The sequence below is a fragment of the Cynocephalus volans genome, chromosome 2, assembly GCF_027409185.1.
Source record: "Cynocephalus volans isolate mCynVol1 chromosome 2, mCynVol1.pri, whole genome shotgun sequence".
Taxonomy (NCBI): Eukaryota; Metazoa; Chordata; class Mammalia; order Dermoptera; family Cynocephalidae; genus Cynocephalus; species Cynocephalus volans.
In genome coordinates this window covers 15,577,878-15,597,098 of record NC_084461.1, presented here as the reverse complement: position 1 = coordinate 15,597,098, position 19,221 = coordinate 15,577,878, and the positions used below count along the sequence as shown (strand labels likewise).

Sequence of the window (19,221 nt, the reverse complement as noted above, 5' to 3'; positions counted from 1 at the left end):
TTTTTAATACCTGAACAACTGGGAGAGAGGACTTATAATCCTGCAGTCATTTGGCTTGTATTCTTAGAGAGTATTTTTAAACTATAACATTCAGAGCCATCTCGTGTCATTTAAAGCCCAAGAAGTGCTTTCAGTATGTACTTCTCCTGACCTAGAAGCTTTAGATTTTGAATAGTATTTTTACTTTCACTGAAAACACGTTTTAGGTCTTTTTCTCCATGTTTGCCTTATTTTAGGGGGTCGGTTATAATTATCTTTATTAAAATGGGTGATGATATTTTCAGTCATGACTCAGGAGTCATCTGCTATGGAAGGAAAACTGTCTGAATTCCAGAGCTTATCAAGCAACCTCCTCAATGCAGAAATGGCTGCTTATTTTGAATAAATTGCACATTTAAATACTTTTCTTTTCCTAGGGCTAAGTTGGAATGAAATCATCTTGCTGTAAAGGGCTTTTAATAGAGACACCATATTCAGAATATATAATGAAGACTGAGTGATTGAGAGATTTTTTTAAGTGGAAAAGAAAGTTATTTTTAAATTAAGAAATGGGTCTGAAACTGATTCGGGGTCAGAACAGGACTTGTCACAGGTTCTTATTAATCTGGGATAGAAGAGACTGCCCTTCTCCACAGTCTTAGTTATATGAGGGCACTTCAAAAAAGTTCATGGAAAAATAGAGCGAAAAGGTAATACAAGTCTTTCCATGATGTTTTTGAAGTACCCTTGCATATACGTTGTTCAATAAATCTGTAGGTGATTGAGTTGGACCATTTCTACTTACCTAATGGAAGAGGGGAAGAAATGCTGGTTTGAGGAGTTTGGTTGTGCTCTTTGTGTAGGGCACTTGGAAAGTTAGAGATCGGTTCTAAGTTTGCCTTTGTTCCTTATTCAAGGCATGAAAGCCCTCCAACAGTGAAAGAATGCATGGCTTGTAATAAATGACTCTTCTCATGCTGGTTAGCATATGGGATCGATAATTTAATCCACAGTGGAAAGGTAGTTAGCTAAATTCTAGAGAAAGCTTTTCCTCTGGGTACTGCTGACTGATTTCTGAAATAGGAAAAAAGCTGTTCTCTGGTAACCAAGGGATTTCAAGAAATAGAGGAGGCCAGTAAGGAGTTGACGAGGCTGCTGGGACAGGTTTCCTGCTCTGATGCTGTGTCAGGAGCGTTGCTTGCTCACCACTTTGTCTTAGTCTGTTGGGGCTGCTCTAACAGAATACCATAGAGTGGGTGGCTGAAGCAACATGTGTTGATTTTTCACAGTTGTGGAGACTGGGAATCTGAGAGCGGGGTGCCAGCATGGTCTGGTTTTTGGTGGTTCCTCTTCCTGGTTTACGGAAGGCTGCTCTGTGGTTGTATCCTCACACCACAGACAGAGAGTGCTGCAGTCCCTTCATCCCCTTCTTTTTTTTTTTTTTTTGTCGTTTTTTCGTGACCGGCACTCAGCCAGTGAGTGCACCGGTCAGTCCTATATGGGATCCGAACCCGCGGCGGGAGCGTCGCCGCGCTCCCAGCGCAGCACTCTACCAAGTGCGCCACGGGCTCGGCCCCCTTCATCCCCTTCTAAGGGCACCAATCCCTTCATAGGGGCTCCATCTCCATGACTCTATCCAAACCCAATTTTCTCCCAAAGGCCTGCCTCCTAATACCATCACGTTGGGGGTTAGGGCTTCAACACTTGAATTTTGGGGAGACACAAAAATTCAGTCCATAGCACCCTTCTTTCCCATCTGCTCCATTTATCTCTTTAGAATTTAATATTGAGATAGGTGAAACACTTCAGCAGTTAGGTCTGGGCACAGACTTTATGAACATGAGCCCCAAAGCACAAGCAGCAAAAGAAAAAATAAACAAATGGGACTATATCAAACTAAAAAGTTTCTGCACAGCAAAAGAAACAATCAAGAGAGTGAAAAGACAACCTACAGAGTGGGGGAAAAATTTTTTTAACTATGCATCTGACAAGAGACTAACATCCAGAATATACATAGAACTCAAGCAATTATACAGTAAAAAATAAATAACCCAATTAAAAAAATGGGCAAAGGAGTTGAATAGACATTTTTCAAAGGAAGACATACAAATGTCCAACAGATATATGAAAAAATGCTCAACATCACTAGTCATCAGGGAAATGCAAATTAAAACCACATTGAGATACCATCTCACTCAAGTAAGACTGGTTATAATCAAAAAGGTGGTGAATAACAAATGCTGGCGAGGGTGTGGAGAGAAGGGAACACTCCTGCACTGTTGGTGGGACTGTAAATTAGTACAACCACTATGGAAAACAGTATGGAGGTTTCTCAAACAACTACAGATAGATCTTCCATATGATCCAGCAATCCCTCTTCTGGGTATGTATCCAGAGGAATGGAAATCACCATGTCGAAGAAATACCTGCACTCCCATGTTTATTGCAGCTCTGTTTACAATAGCCAAGATATGGAACCAACCTAAATGTCCATTGATGGATGATTGGATAAGGCAACTGTGGTATATATACACCATGTAATACTACTCTGCCATAAAAAAGAATGAAATACTCCCATTTGCAACAACATGGATGAACCTGGAGAAACTTATGTTGAGTGAAACAAGCAAAGCACAGAGGGATAAATACCGCATGTGCTCACTCATATGTGGGAGCTAAGAGAGAAACGAAGGCAGGAAAGAAAGACCACAGTAGTGCCATGATCCAACAGAGGGAGGGAACATTCCTAGGGCTACAAATAGGAGTGGAGAGGAGAGGGGGAGGGGGGGGAGGTTGGGGGATAATTGGGAGGGGACAAAGGGTACAAAAGTAATTTCTGGTAATAGGTATGCCCCCTGTATGAATCTGGCCCTCACATCATGGGCAGGAGGGGGGACAGTTAGCTTTGTATCTCATGAATATTCTTAATAAATAAATAATAAAAATAAATAAATAAAAGTTAGCCTAAGATACATATAATTTACACACACACACACAAAAGAATTTAATATTGAGGGTAAATAGAAGGAATTCGTCAGGTTTATATGATTCATAGGAATGCAGCATTAGAGAGCAGGATGAAGGCACAGGTAATCCAAGCCTCTGAAAAGGATCATAATGAAACAAAATCATAAAGATAATCTGCACCACACTCGGTTTCCTGGAGAAGGAATTATTTGCTAATGCCTTTTGGTTAAATAGTTCTAGTATCATACAACCCTCTTACATACAAAGAGGAAATGCCCTTTTATATTTTGGGAATACTTTTTCCTGCCTGTTTCTATTGAGCTCTAGGACTCCTGAATTATAGGACTTATTTCAAGGGACGTTTTAGATTTGGACCATAGAGGACTAAGCCATTTTTAGTAGGATACTACCTTTGCATATTTATATTCTGATACCTTTGGAAGACAACTTTTCAGCCACTAACATGGGTCTAACTTTGTGGTAGGTGCTGGGTGGGAAGTATGGGTCACATGGCAAGGTCACCTAACATCAAGATGATGTTGAGGGCAGAACCCTTAACCAATCCTCATCACCCTCCTGAGAGGAGAGAAACCAGAGAAACTAGGAAAGTGGATCCATATAAAAAATTTTTGGTCAAAAAGTTATAATAGAAAAAAAAAAAAAGTTATAACAGAGTGTTCTCAAGATCCTTTAAAATTTTTCTTAATCAGTAGTCCATGTGAAACCAAACAGAAACATGATTAATAATGAATGCAACATGACCCCCTGTTTGCACTACTTTTCTCTTGATTGCATAAGGGCTTATCATGGTTAGGTACTGCTGCGTTACAAACAGGTACACAATTTCAGTGGCCTACGAAATGCAGTAATTTCTTGCTTATGTGTTTGTTGGTCACCTGGGGTTCAGCTGGGGTAGGCAAGGCTTGGTTCCAAGCTTTGGGTTGCATCCAGGCCTTTCAGCCTCCTTGGACCAGAGGCTCCCCAAGGCATATCATTCTCATGGATAAAGGCAGGAGGAGCACAACAGCATAAACCAGTCATTCAGGCACGTTTCAAGCCTCTGCCTGTTAATACCCGGTTGGTTAAAGCAAGACACATGGCCAAGTCCAAAGCCAAGAAGAGGGAAATACATCTGGCCCCCAAGAGGTCATGGCAAGGGTGTGGATATATGACATTACTACAAGAGAGTGAGGGATTGTCTCATAATTCAGTCTGACATTAATTTTGTTGTTCTTGTTGTTTTGCTGGCTGGTTGGTAACAGGTATCAAACCAAGGACCCTGGTGTTATTAACACCACACTCTGGGCCGAGCCCGTGGTGCACTCGGTAGAGTGCGGCGCTGGGAGCGCGACGATGCTCCCGCCGCGGGTTCGGATCCTATATAGGAATGGCCGGTGCACTCACTGGCTGAGTGCCAGTCAGGAAAAAATGACAAAAAACAAACAAACAAACAAACAAAAAAACACTCTAACCAACTGAACTAACCATCCATCCCTGACACTGATTTTTGTTGTTGTTATTAGGTGAGAATACTTTTTCTATAGTTCTGTAGGTTTTTATTCTATATTCAGTGTCTTTCAAAGCTCTTCAGAGTAGTTATTTTTTTTATGTATGCATTTTTTTACTTATAGGATGTAGGCTTCTAAGTCCAATCTTTCCATTTATTTTTAAAAATGGCTACTTTAAATACCTTTTTCTAACCCTTAGTATTTTATAGGTGTTTCCTGAATTTTTTTTAACCATAATTATTAGTGTTACCCATTACTAATCTTAAGGAATTTACTCAATATCTTATTATTCTGTCCTCCTTCAAAACCAGAACAATTTTAGCCACTAATAATTTCAGGATATAAAATTGTTGTCAAATTTGGCATCATAATGGTATATTTGTGTGTGTTCCTATATTCAGAGTTAAAGGGCTTTGTAAAAGCTGCTGTTATGTGACTCTGAATACATTGTGTACCTTTATATTTATAGAAGGGCCTCATTGTACACATTGAAAGGGGAACTTGGAAAAATCAGATGTATTCTTTGGCAAAATCATCCACCCATATCTGTGGCCTAAATCAATGTTGCTGAAACATGAGTTATTTTTTTGTTTCCGGATCATGAATTAATTTCCCATTGTTGGTAACACTAGTAGTTATTCAACAGATGTCATCAGAGAGCCAACAGTGCTAGGGTCTGTGGGAGAGTGGTTGGAAGTGAGCGTGGAATGTATTAAAGATGTTACTTTTGTACTGAAGAAACAAAATTCTCCTGTTTTCTGCTCAGTAGTTCATTACCCATCTATGCTTTTCCTTGATAAGATATCTTTTATCTTGGGCCAAATTCTGCAATTCTTCTCTTGAATTTCTTGGGATGTTTGTAAAGGTATGAAATACTTTATAAATGTAAGTCTTTTTGGTTAAGAATAGAGAAAGGGAGGTGACATTTTCCATGGTCACCCTATCAGTCTCTGACAAGCTGCTATTTTGGATTTCTGCTTCAACGTTGGGGCCACCTTCCCTGTGGGTGTCTTGAGCTGGAGTCAGTGGACTTATTCTTCCAACACATATTAAACACCTGCTCTGCATAAGGCAGTCTGCTGGACATGTAGCACAGTACTTCATATGATGTTAAGATTTTACTATATTTCTCTTGATGTTGGAACATGGGGAAAGTCTCAAATGTCAGAGAGGTGGTAGACATAACAAGAGTTGCACATTGTTGGGATTAGTCGAAGCTGTGTGAATTCACCTTTCAAGTGATTCTAAAGCGATTACTTTGCTATTTGCTCTACATAAAGAGAGAGACTGCTGTGCCACCAGAATAAAAATAGCTGTAAGGATTACATCACCAGAAAAAGTCCTGATTGGTACATCAGGCCTTGAGGGGAACAAGTCCACAGTTATATTTAGACTGATTATGTTTCACTCATTGAAATGATAATTTTAAGAAAAAGTAAAAGTAGGAGGGGGAGGGATGACCGGAGAAGGCCACCAAATTTATTTTGTACACATTGATTACTATTTCAAAATTGGATTCTGGCATTAGTTTTTACTTATATTGAATCAGCACCCTATTTTATTCCTATTTTTCCAGTCACCTGTTAGAATTATTGTCTCCTATCTAAGCAATAAAAGCATCTCTGGGGCAACATATTGCTCTGTGACTTACCTCTTTTCAAATTTTGAATATTTATTCATCTCAAGAATATGAAATTTCAAGCTTTGTGCATGGAAAAGCAGTTATACCGGAGGAAATTTGTTTTCTTTTCAGTATTTTTTCTTTCTTGGGATTTCAATCATGGGATCTCATCACTGTGCTTTTTATGGCCTGTGCAGACTGAGAGGCTCACCTTCTCTCACTGATTTAGCTCACCGCCATGCGACGTGCCGCATCTTGTCATAAGCCAGCACTGTGCTCCTTCCCTGCCTGCCTGAGGCCACGGTGCTGGACTGATAGGACCATGAACCTGAGGACAGATGGAACCATGAGTCTGAGGAGCTAATTTACTTGTCTTTACAAGGAAGCTTCTGTGGAAACAACAAACAGAAGCCCCCTCGGTCTAACATAAGTAAAGGGGGAATTATTATTTAGACGCAGGGCCTCTCATGGAATGTGAGAGCAAGAAATGCAAAGAATAGGAACCAGGAAATTATCAGGAGCAGAAGCAGCCTGAAGCCTCCCCAGGAAGCAGAGGAAGGCAGCGGGGTCCTTGGAGGACTGTGGGTGATAATAATCGGCTATGAAACTGTCCTCTATTAGTGCAAATATTAATATTTGCCAGCACTATGCTAAATGCTTTCTAGGTATTACCTAATTTATCTTTAAGACAGTCCCATGAGGCAGCGATTATGAGCCTCCTTTAAAAGACAGGGACACCAAAGCTTGGTTAAGTGACTTGACCAAAGCGATGGAGGGAAGATGTCATCTCCTGTCTGTCTCCCCTCCAATGTCAATGGGCTTCTCCTAGAGGTTCTACCGCATCCCATATCAAACAGCATATGTATCTTTTTCCACAACATAACTTCTTAAACAGTATTTAGGAAAACAAAGGTATGTTTAGGACTTTAAAACAAGAATTTAAAATCTTTTTATCATATGCCAACAACGGGGAAGAACAGAAGATTGTTATTAGTGTTTAAGGATTAGAGATGAGCCCGTGGAAGGACCTCAGCTGGGTGGAAATAAGCCCTGACCCAGGGAACTCTCCAATTATTGGAGAGACATGTTGTGCTTTTTGTAAGTGAAATGTGTTTTTTTGTTATTTTTAAAAGCTTATTTTTGATAGTTTTAAAATTTGCTTTCATCACAAAAACAAGGCTTTATTTTTAGTAAAAATATGTTGATCTGTCATATCAACTAATTTTTTTCATGGCATAAATTTTCTCCTTATGTGTAAAAGAATTAAATCTTAGGAAATAATGTGGCACCAGTGGAAGAAACTTTGGACTTTGAGCAAACCAGTTCAACTCTGTATGACTCAGTCTCCTTATTGGCTAAAACAAAGTGAGTAGGCTTATTATAAAATGATGGTAAGATGTATGGTAAGACAGTGTGGGAACTACAGCAATGAAACAGTAGAGAGTCTAGAAGTAGACCTATATATGCAGGACTCATTTTTGAGAAAGATTCAGAGTCAGATCAGTGGAGAAAGAATGGATGGCCTTTTCGACTAATACTCCTGGAAAAACTGAATATCCACAAGGAAAATATGAACTGTGATTCATATCTTGTGCCATATACAAAAATTAACTCAAAAGAGAACATAGGCCTAAATGTAAACCTAAATCTATAAACTTGTAGAAGAAAACAAAGGAGAGAGTCTTCATAACCCTGGGTTAGGGAAAGATTTCTTAGATATAATACTATAGGCATGACCCAGAAAAGAAAATTTTGACTTCATTGGTGTTAATAACCTTTGCTCTTTAAAAGACACTGGTAAGGGAAAGAAAAGTCAAGTCACAGACTGGAGAAAATATTTGTAAGTCATATAGCTAATAAAAGACTTGTATACAGAGTATATAAAGAACTCTTAAAACTTAATAAGATAACAACCCCCCAAAAAGTCCAAAAGATTTGAACAGATACTTCAACAAAGGACATAAACACAGGAAAAGCTGCTCAACATCATGAGACATTAGAACCGCAAATTAAAAACACAGTGAGACACCACTGTACCTATTTGAATGGCTAGAATTTTTTTTTTATTTTTTAAATTTATAATTTTTTAATTGAAACTTAATTGATCATACATATTTGCAGGGACAGAATTGAATATTGATATGCATGTATAATACGTGATGATCAAATCAGTTGAGTTTGTTGAGACTTGATTTGTGACCTAATATGTCATCTATCCTGGAGAATGATCCATGTGCTGATGAGAAGAATGAATATTCTGAGGTTGTTGGATGGAATGTTCTGTAGATATCTGCCAAGTCCAATTGGTCTAGAGTATTGTTTAGATCTTGTGTTTCTCTGCTGATTCTTTGCCTAGATGATCTGTCCAATATTGACAGTGGGGTGTTCAGGTCCCCTGCTATTATAGTATTAGTGTCTATTTCCTTCTTTAGGTCTAATAGAGTTTGTTTTATAAATCTGGCCGCTCCAACATTGGGTGCATACATATTAATGATTGTTATGTCTTCTTGATGGATCAGTCCTTTTATCATTATGTAGTGTCCCTCATTGTCTCTTTTTATGGTTTTTAGTTTAAAGTCTACTTTGTCAGATATAAGAATAGCTACTCCAGCTCGTTTTTCTTTTCTGTTTGCATGGTAAATCTTTTTCTATCCTTTCACTCTTAGTCTATGTGAATCTTTATGGGTGAGGTGAGTCTCTTGTAGGCAACATATAGTTGGGTCCTCCTTTTTGATCCAGTCAGCCAGTCTGTGTCTTTTGATTGGGGAATTTAAGCCTTTTACATTAAGAGTTGTAATTGAAAAGTGTTAATTTATTCCTAGCATTTTATTGATTGTTGTTTGGTTGTCTTAGGTGTCTTTTGTTCCTTGCTTTCTGATTTACTGTTTGGTTTCTTTGTTTGTTGGTTCCTTAGGTTGTAGATAGCCTTTTTGTTTGTTTGTTTTCTCTTCATGAATGCCATTTTTATTATACTAGTGGGTTTAGATTTTTCTTTGGTTTTTATGGCAGTGGTAGTTATTTTCAGGAACCAAACCCAGTACTCCCTTGAGAATTTCTTGTAAGGGTGGTCGTGTGGTAGTGAACTCCTGCAGTTTTTGTTTGTCTGAGAAATATACTATTTGCCCTTCATTTCGGAAGGATAGCCTTGCAGGGTAGAGTATTCTTGGCTGGCAATCTCTGTCTTTTAGTATTTTGAATATATCATCCCATTCCTGGCTTTTAGGGTTTGTGATGAAAAGTCTGATGTTAGCCTGATTGGGACTCCCTTATAGGTGATTTGACGCTTCTGTCTTGCAGCTTTTAAGATTCTCTCTTTGTCTTTGAGTTTTGCCAATTTGACTATAACATGTCTTGGAAAAGACCTTTTAGAGTTGAATACGTTTGGAGATCATTGAGCTTCCTGGATCTGAAGATCTGTGATTTTTCCTATACCTGGGAAGTTTTCTGCCACTATTTTGTTGAATATGTTTTCAATGGAATCTCCATTTTCCTCCCCTTCTGGAATACCCATGACTCGCATATTTGAGCGCTTAAGGTTGTCTGATATCTCTCTCAGATTTTCTTCAATGCCTTTGATTCTTTTTTCTTTTTTTTGGTCTGCTTGTGTTATTTCAAACAGCCTGTCTTCAAGTTCAGAGGTTCTCTCTTCAACTTCTGCAAGCCTGCTGGTTAAACTCTCCATTGTGTTTTTTATTTCGCTGAATAACTTCTTCAGTTCAGCAAGTTCTGCTACATTTTTTTTTCAGGGCATTGATTTCCTTGTACATTTCCTCTTTCAGGTCCTTTATACTTTTCCTCATTTCATCATGATGTCTAGCTGAGTTTTCTTGTATCTCATTCAGTTTCCTTAGAATTATCACTTGAAATTCCTTGTCAGTCATTTCAAGGGCTTCTTGTTCTATAGGATCTAGAGTTTGAGATTTATTATCTTTTGGTGGTGTACTTTCTTGATTTTTTCGTATTTCTGGTATCTTTTCTTTGATGTTTATTCATTGTGGCAGGGGGTTTCACAGTCCACAGATCAGATGAAATGAGCAGAGTATCTTCTGTTCCACTGGGCAGTCTGATGAACACAGCAGGCAGACTCAGAGGAGAATCAGGGCCAGTGCGTGGAGTTCCTGGTCCGATTGTGGCCGCTGCCCGTCGGCTCCAGCTCGGCTCGATATGTTGGGGCGCCTGGGTCTAGAGGTCCCTGATGTTCGGGTGAGGAGGGGCTGCCGCTGCCACCACTGCTTATCACTGGGGAAGATCTTCCGCTGCTGCATGGATGGAGTGGGAAGTTCTCTCTCCCCTGTGTGTGTAGTTTTCTGCAGAAGGAACATGATGATCAAATCAGGATGATTAGTGTATTCATCATTACAAAGTGAATGGCTAAATTTATGGGCCGAGCCCGTGGTGCACTCAGGAGAGTGCGGCGCTGGGAGTGCGGCGACGCTCCCGCCGCGGGTTTGGATCCTATATAGGAATGGCTGGTGCACTCACTGGCTGAGTGCCAGTCATGAAAAAGACAAAAAAAAAAAAAAAAAGGCTAAATTTATAAAGACTGGCCATCCCAAGTGTTAGTGAGGCCATAGAGCAATCAGAACTCTTTATTTGTAATAGCCAAACCTGTCTCTCAGCAGGTGTTGAAAATAAATTGTGGTATATCCATATAATGGAATATTGCTCAAGAATAAAAAGTAATTATTGATAAACTGATAAATGAAACAATAGGGATGAGTCTCGAAAGAACTATGCTGAAGGAAAGAAGTCAGACCAAAAAAGGAGTACATAGACACAAATGACAAAATCATGCAGTATGATTTGTTTGTATAAGTTTTTTAAAAAACAAACTGTAGTGAGGAAGCAGATCAGGCCTTGCCTTGGAAGGGAAGGGGTGGTGCAGAAATTAATAAGGACATCAGAAAACTTTGGGGGGTAATGGAGTTGTTCATTATGTTGATTTTGTGACGGATTCATGGGTGTATATGTATGTCAAAAGTTATCAAATAGTATACTTTAAATATGCACAGTTTATTGTACGTCAATTATACATCCAGAAAGCTATTAAAAAATAAAGCAAAGCAGGTACAGCAATCAGTGCTCTAATATGTGAACCGAGAGCACAAATAGCGGTAGGAGCTATTCTATTAATAAGCCAGCAGGAATTTCATTGATGTGTCTACAGGTAATTCCAGAGCGAGTTCTGACAGCCTTTCATGTTGCTTAGGTATCCTTTCACATGTGCTATGTGGCACACATTGCTTTAAGCCCAAATGATTAAAAGGCCTTTTGACTTTTGAGAATATTGTATTACTTTGATTTGCTTATTTTTTTAAAAAGATGCCTGATAGGGTCATAGTACAAGGGTAAACAAGTGTAGATCTGAATTATGAGCTGAGTTTACTTAGGGGATGATTTTCAGCCTTCTTGTTTGCATGTCATAAAAACAAAAGCCAAAAGGGGGTGGATTGCTGGAGACCAGCTCCAGTCAAGTTGGGGGCCCTTGAAAAAGGGATGAAGAGGTTTGGCGAAAATAACAAACACAGACGGAGACCTCAATGTATCAATATGCATGTTCTCTCTCTGCGGGCTGTCAGCGTGTTGCAGCTGGAGCACAGTAGAACGTGAGACAATGCCTTTTATTTAGATTTTTCTCTGCAGGGGTTTTTTTGGGTACTATTTTTATTACATCAGCAAGCTTGAATCAATAATTCAAAAAGGACGGGGGAAGCCAGTTTTTTTTCCCTTCGTTAGCACGTCTCAGGTGATTAGCTTGTGCTTCTTCCTTTTGGTATCAGGTTATCAGATCGGGACCATCTTCTCATTGTCCTGAAGTTAACCTGTGACCTTTTCCAGTTGGCAAGCTGTGGTTAATATCTACCCTATTAACAGGGTGGTGGCTATTGCTTACAAAGTGATAGACAGTACTATCATATGACCTATGTCTGTTGCTAACTGTAAGTACAAATTTGCTAAAAGGAAAAATGCTAACATTTAAATTCTAATGGGGGTCTAATGATCTTATGTTCTAATAGAATGAAAAGGAACAATGGATATTTGAGCAGCATTATCATGCACATTTTGAGGTTATGCATTGGCTGTGGCCCTGTAATCTTGATCAAAATGTTAAAGTGTCCTTGTGCACAGCACCGTCCCTCACAAAACCAGTTGCACTCTCTTATTTTTCTAAGATCTAATTTTGCAGGTTTAATAATTTTACGGCATATATTTTTATCCCAACACCTGATTCTTAATGATTTATTTAAAACTGGACACCACCAAGTAAAGGGAATTCTATGGTTTCATTCCCATATACTTAATTTATCCCAATCACATAATTTCCCATTAATACCATTAATATAATCTCCAGTAACTGATGTTTGCCAGCTTACATCATATTTTGGATGTCCCCTAGGGGGATACCAAATTTTTCCTTTTCCCATTTTATATTCCATATATAACTTCGTGTGTTTAGGCTGCAGCTCATATTTAGTCATGAGCGGTGCTTTTGGAACATATGTTGGTGTGGTCAATTTATCATAAGGGGATAATTTTATTTTTTTATTTTATTTTATTTTATTTTGTCTTTTTCGTGACCGGCACTCAGCCAGTGAGTGCACCGGCCATTCCTATATAGGATCCGAACCCGCGGCGGGAGCGTCACCGCGCTCCCAGCGCAGCACTCTCCCGAGTGCGCCACGGGTTCGGCCCAGGGGATAATTTTAAATTGTCCAATTTACTCGAATCCTCTCTGGGAATGTTTAGTTCAATAACCGCATAATCATTTGTGTTATTTTTATAATCTTTTGGGAATTCAGAGAACTGCTACGCTAACCAAAATATCGAAAGAGAAAGCAAAAGCAGTACCACGAAGCCGAGGCAGGAGCCCTTACGGTTGTAGCAAGTGCTCGTAGCTGCAGCCTTGCCAACAGCTCTCCCTCCGGCGGTCCTGCCAACTCAGAGAGGGCAGCCCAAGCTGACTCCTTTAGGATCCTGCCATGGCGTGGACCGCGCCAGTGGATAGTTGGAGGAAAACAAGTTCTTTTGACTCTAAGACTGTTAAGTGCCTCCAACCCTGCTAGACCCTGTTGCCTGCGTCTGTCGTATTATAGAAGGACAAAATGAGATGCACACATGCTGTACCTCGCCCTCAACTGAAAACCCTCAGGCAGGTCAGGTGGGAATTTTTTCCCCAAGTACTGTTAAAGCTCCCTCTTTACTAATCTGTAGTGACTGGAAGTAGAGCAGTGGTTGCCAGGGCTGGGTTGCTCCTCTCATGTAGGAACAGATGGGCAGCACAGGGGCCCGAGGTGAGGAGGGGGTAGGTGTCTTTGCAGTGGGTGTCGGAAAGGTTCTGTATCTTACTTGCAGTGGTGGTTTCACTAGTGTAAACGTCTGTCAAAACTCATAAACTTCTATGCTTTAAATGGGTACAGTGTATTTTCTGTAAATTCTACCTCTAGGAAGTTATTATTTTTCAAACTCCATACCTTCCATCCTCAATAGTGGTCCCTGCACATGAGTAATAAAATAGTTCTATTATTGCCTTCCTGAGAACTATTTTTTTAGGAAATAAGACTAAATCTTTTCTTTTAGTTGCTGTTTCAAACATAGGTGTCTAGATTAGTTTTCATTTTTAAGCCTGAATACTATGTCTTTACATCTGTGTTTCTAAGGGCAAAGTCAAGTATGAAATTGAGGCAGTTTGTTTTTAGGTAATTGTCTTAGTCCATTCAGCTGCTGTAACAAAATACCTTAGACTGGGTAATTTATAAACAATACAAATTTATTGCTCACAGTTCTGGAGGCAGGGAAGTCCAAGATCAAGGCACCGACGTCTTAGGTGTCTGGTGAGGGCCCATTCCTTTTAGATGGCACCTTCTTTCTGTGTCCTCACATGGTGGAAAGGGGAAGGCAGCTCCCTTCAACCTCTTTTATTAAGGCTTTAATCCCATTCATGAGGGCAGAGCCTTCATGATTTAATCACTTCCCAAAAGGTCTCACCTTAATACTACTACATTGGGTATTAGGTTCCAACATATGAATTTTGGAGGGACAAAACATTCAGACCATAGCACTAATTAAATACAAAAAAAGTGTGATTATTAGTTGTGTCTCCTTAAACGTGCAAGCTCTGGGTCAGTGCGGGGACCAAGGTGGTGTTCTTCCTGTAATCTCTGAAGCATAGCGATGGTGCATAATAAATGTTTGTTTACTTGACTGAATCCATGCTTTTTTCTCCTTTTGTTGGTCTGAATTACCCACTAGACAACTGTTCTACTCCCCAATCCCCATGGTTGACATAAGGACACAACCAAAAAGACCCTTGGGACAAATTAGCCAACCACTGAGCATGCCTTCACAATATGCTGTGCACCCTGCTTTTTGTTGCTTTCCGTGCTCAGGTCCTTAGGAGGCCTGTGGCTGGTGTGGGAGAGACCCTCCATCTCCCGATTGGCGCTTTGAAGGATGAGTGAACTGTGCATGTGGAATGCCCAGTACCCGTGCCAGTGTGGAAAAGCCACGGCGTTCCTTCCTCTCCTTCCTTCCTTTCTATAACACCATCTGCTATTCCAAATTACTCATTAACAAGACTACATCTTTCCCAGATTTGATTTTCTTATTGCGACAAAGTGAGTCATTCAATGGTTTGTGTGTGAATTTCCCGAAAAGGACAGAATCAAAGGGTTTGAGATTCTCAGTTTTTAGGGTCCTTTCTGTAATAATTGAATGTGTGATACAAATGAATTTATGTTTTAGCCCTGGCCTGTATCTGTGAAAGCTGTGTGCTCCTGTGTGACACTCATTGTCCCTGAGCTCCTGGTCAAGCCTCTGCAGTTCTCTCCATAGGCAGATGCGCTCTGTACTCTCAAGTTTTATCAGTTATTGGCTTTATCAACAACTCTGCTCAATAAGGAAGGCTCATGAGGGTAATTGATTTGCTGTTAAGAAATTTACAAGTATTTAAACCGCATCAATAGGAGAGAGATCATTGCCATAGGAAATAAAAGTGCTGCACAAAAGCCTGTTTATTTTGGTAATTTTTAGTTGGGGAATCCACGCTTAGATTAAGAAAATCACTTTACATTCCTAGATCCCCATCAAAAAGGGTTCCAAAGAACTGATTTTGAGAAATCCACTCACTGAATGTCTGAATTCTTATCAGCGACCATATTCTTTGTCCTAACCAGGAAGCACTCGAGTATAAATGACATACTCATAAGCTTTACATCTTCAAAAATTATTGGAAAGTACACTTCCTTTGGAAAGAATTCTTATCCATTCATTTTAAAATGTCATTCCCACGGCTGGCCCATTGCTCACTTGGGAGAGTGTGGTGCTGATAACACTGAGGCCATGGGTTTGGGTCCCTATATAGGGATGGCCAGTTGGCTCACTTGGGAGAGCATGGTGCTGACACCACCAAGTCAAGGGTTAGGATCCCCTTACCGGTCATCTTTTAAAAAAATAAAAGATAAAAATAAATAAATAAATAAAATAGCATTCCCATTTTCTAAGCCAAGGCTATGTTACTTTAAAAAGAAAAGTTATTTTAAAACATGTCATTCAATTCAGTCATATTTGATGAGTTGGAGAACTGAGTACCAGTAATTATTTGACATCTAAATGTCTAATGAATAAACTGCTCATTAATTTTTGACAGTTACTCAAAACATGTTCAAGGCCAGTCAAGGATGCGACGAAAACACCTCCTGATAGATGTGTGTGGTCTGCTGTCAGCAGTAGTGAGGTATGGCAGGACCAGCTGCTGGGACAGTGGCCTTCCTGGTGGCTAATGAGAAGGGGCTTGGAGGCCGGGCCCAGCAGCAGGCAGGGGGCAGTTTGCGCGGGGAGCTGAGGCTGGCCACAGGCGACAAGGGCTACGTTTTGACCTTTCCTTGTCTCCTGGCTCTTGCAGTCCAGCCTGAGATTACGAAACGTGTTCTGGAAATTATTTCTAGACGGCACACGGCCTTTTGGTGACAGCTTATTTCTGGATTCCTGGTGCAAATGCCTGGACTCTGATGACATTCAGGGGTGTGTTTTGTGGCCTGTCATCTGATTAGTCACTGAATTCTGGGGACTCTCCCTGCTGGCTTTGGTCAGAGCACATGAGTGCAGAAGCAAAATAACTTGTTTATTTCCTCCAGGCTCATCTGAACAGGCCACGAAGTCAGACCTTCCTTCCTTCCTCGATGCCTCCTCTTTATTGATGTCCCTAGTCACGTGGAATTGAAACCTGCTAGCCCTTCACAGGGAAATGGTCTCTAAGACAGAGCTCTTAGAGGCTCCTGATAGCGATGCCTGAGCTTTATGTCTGGAGAGGTGATTTCAGTCCTTTCTGAAAAGTCTTGGAACACCAAGTGAGTCTGTAACAGATTCTTACAGTTGATCCTCAGTTTTACTTTGAATAGGAGTGTTTTTTTTTTTCTTGATTCTAAGGTTATATCTGTGGCCCCACTGGCAATTATGGTGTCTCAGTAAGTCTGTGGTTGCACTGAGAGGCAGAGATGTTGTGGTTAAGACAGACTTGAATTCAGACCTCTCTATGCTTTACTGTGATCCTCTTTGAAATGGGTTTAGTAACAGAACCACCGTCCCGGAGCTTAGGGGAGGACTAAACGAGATCATGAGTGGATAGCATTCAGCACAGAGTCAGGCGCACGGGATGCATTCAGTTCCTTTTAGTGATCATCATTATTATTATCTGTTGTCTTCATTTTATCTGAGAAGTGATAGAGCCCCCAGTTTGAAGCACCTTCCATGCTAGGAACAAGACTCCAAGGGGAGCCAGGAGTGAGCACTAATCCTGCAGCTGCCCGAAACAGTCACATCACAGGCTGCTTTCGTCCAAAGCTGTCTCTTCATGTTTTCCCTGCGGTTGATGGCTTGGTCTTCAGCAGCAGAGCCAGGCGCCATCTGCTCCATTTGGGTTGAGGCGGGTGAGGTGCTGTGGAGTCTCTCCAAGGCTCAGGGCTGCACTGCAGCTCTGGAAATCTTGTTCTGATCTGCTCTGCTCAACCTCAGGGTTTGACCTTGCAGCCATCATTTCTCTTCTCCAGGCCACAGTAAAATGAAGGGGCTGAGCTAAGCTGATTCTAAGTTCTCTCCCCAACTACAGCTCTGCGTTTCTGTGAATATTATTGAGAGATGAGAATTCCTGTGCCAGGTGGGCTTTGTTTGCCTGATATTTGCTCTGAAAGCTGTGGACCCTGCTTGCAGGATGAGAGGGTAGTTCCAGGCAGGGGTGCCACTCCGTACTTGTGGGTTAAGGGCACTGTGTACGGGAATGGCACCAGACTGGATGGTGTAGACCCTCTTTCTCCTGCCACCCCAATGTTCACGACTCACATGGTTTTTTTTCTCTTTAAAGAACTAAAGCCTTTGTTTGATCTGTGGCCAAATCCACACAGCACACACGGTCCACTCCCATCCAGGCTTTCAGACACTGGTATCAGCAGCGAGCAGCCTTGCTGAGTGCTGGGTGCCTCATCCGGCATCTTTGGTGGACAGGAGTAGTAAGGATGCCCTCCAAGGCTCCTGCCTGGGCTTTCACCCTAGTTCTCTCTCCTAATCCCCAGGAAAGCCACAAAACCTCAAAGCCCCATATCCGCCCCTTTAGTACGTGGAAAATGCTCTTTTGCTCGGGAGGTCGTGGTGCAGATGAAAGCTCGTGGAAGCCTGTAACATGCTCAGCACATGCCTGGCCCTCCGTGGGGCTCCGTGAGCAGAGCGGCTCTGTGATTCACACAGTAGATTTCGTCCTGGTAAGGGTGGGACAGGCAGGCGGGACTGGCATAGGGCTGGCCAGGGAAGGGTACAGAAGGAGAGTCACTGACATAGGACCTTTTGCTGACCCCCCTGCCCATAGGAGCTCCTCCGTCTTGGGCCATTGTGGCATGAGTGCAGTGAAGAGCCATTTTCGGCCCTAAGTGTGCCCTTCCCCACTCTGGGAGCTCACTGATGGCCCTCAGCAAATCCATGCTGGGAAAACATGGCTTGGTCTGCAAGAATGTTCCCGCAAGACAAGAGTCTAAGATGAACTGTGAAGCGCATTGGTGTATAAAACATTGCAGCTCTGATTTAAATTTGTAAAACACACAACCTTGGGCATCCTTTTGCTTTGGTGCTGGAGACACCTTGTACTGATTTCCAGTCTTCTGACAAACAGCTGTAACACCCCACAGTGATTCATGATTTTACCTCCTAATGCAACCTGACGCATCCGTGGAGTTAGTATTTCCTATTGGATGGGATAAGGGAACAAATGTCAGAGTGTTGAGAAAATGAAATGGGAGATATGTTTGTCCCATGTCCTTGTGTCTCTTGGTGGCTCCTTGGGAGAGGAATTAAAACGTGTTGACGTGTCAGCACGTTTGAGCCCGGTGGGGGAATGAGGTTGGTGGTTCCTGTTTTGTGAGGTGATCCACTCAGGCTGTCTAATGATCCTTGTCACTCTTGTTGCCACCGTGAGTAATCGGATTCTTCGTACTTACAGACATAAGGAGTAAGTTTGGGTTTGCATCGATAGTGTCCAGCTCCAGGGTGTTTTGTGGGAGCTTCTCTGTGGGAATGAATCTGTGGGCTCGCTGACTTCAAGGCCACCTCTGGGAAGAGGCAGGTTTCTCCCTTTGTGAAAGCTGGCCTGAATATTCCCATCAGTCCTAGCACTGGGGTGGGCCATCTGGAGCAGAAGACATTTAGTAGGTGGGAGTTTACCTCCTTTCTTTGGATGGGAAGGGGAGGTAGACTCCAAAGGAGATAAAAGGACTCATCGCATTCCTGCTTTGTGTGTCCCTGTGCTGTATTAGGTCAGGCAGATGCACGTGACAGGTGGCTCTTTGTCAACCCCAGGCTGTGGTCATCTGATAGCTACAGCTCCCTCTGTGCTGTGCAGCACTGAGATCAGATAGAGTAGTTAGACCTTGCAAGAACCGACCCCAACTGAACAGCATAGGAGTGAGTCAACTGACAATATATTTGCATATTTATAAAATATACAATGTACAAAATAAGTATATTTGGGGGGGAGAGTGAGTGAGAAAGCAAAGCAAAGCAGCTACACAGGCATTCTGATTTAAAATCCATCTTATTAGGATTCTAGCTTCTCATAGCTCTGAACAAAATGGGTCTTTGTGTCTTCCCCTGATTAATGTCCAGCTT

At 41.4% G+C, this 19,221-nt stretch overlaps 1 protein-coding gene across 3 annotated transcripts in view; it reads left to right on the top strand.

Moving 5' to 3' along the window:
• The window catches only part of RETREG1 (reticulophagy regulator 1), a 136,520-nt gene that overhangs the window by 55,098 nt on the left and 62,201 nt on the right, over nucleotides 1-19,221 (top strand). The window contains exon 1 of one of the 3 annotated variants that reach the window (XM_063085431.1): nucleotides 18,483-18,565. The exons of the other annotated variants lie outside the window; for them this stretch is intronic. Coding sequence (XP_062941501.1) covers nucleotides 18,501-18,565 — 65 coding nt within the window. The 5' untranslated portion in view covers nucleotides 18,483-18,500. Of the gene's footprint in view, nucleotides 1-18,482; nucleotides 18,566-19,221 lie in introns of those variants that run through there. 3 annotated transcript variants of the gene reach the window in all.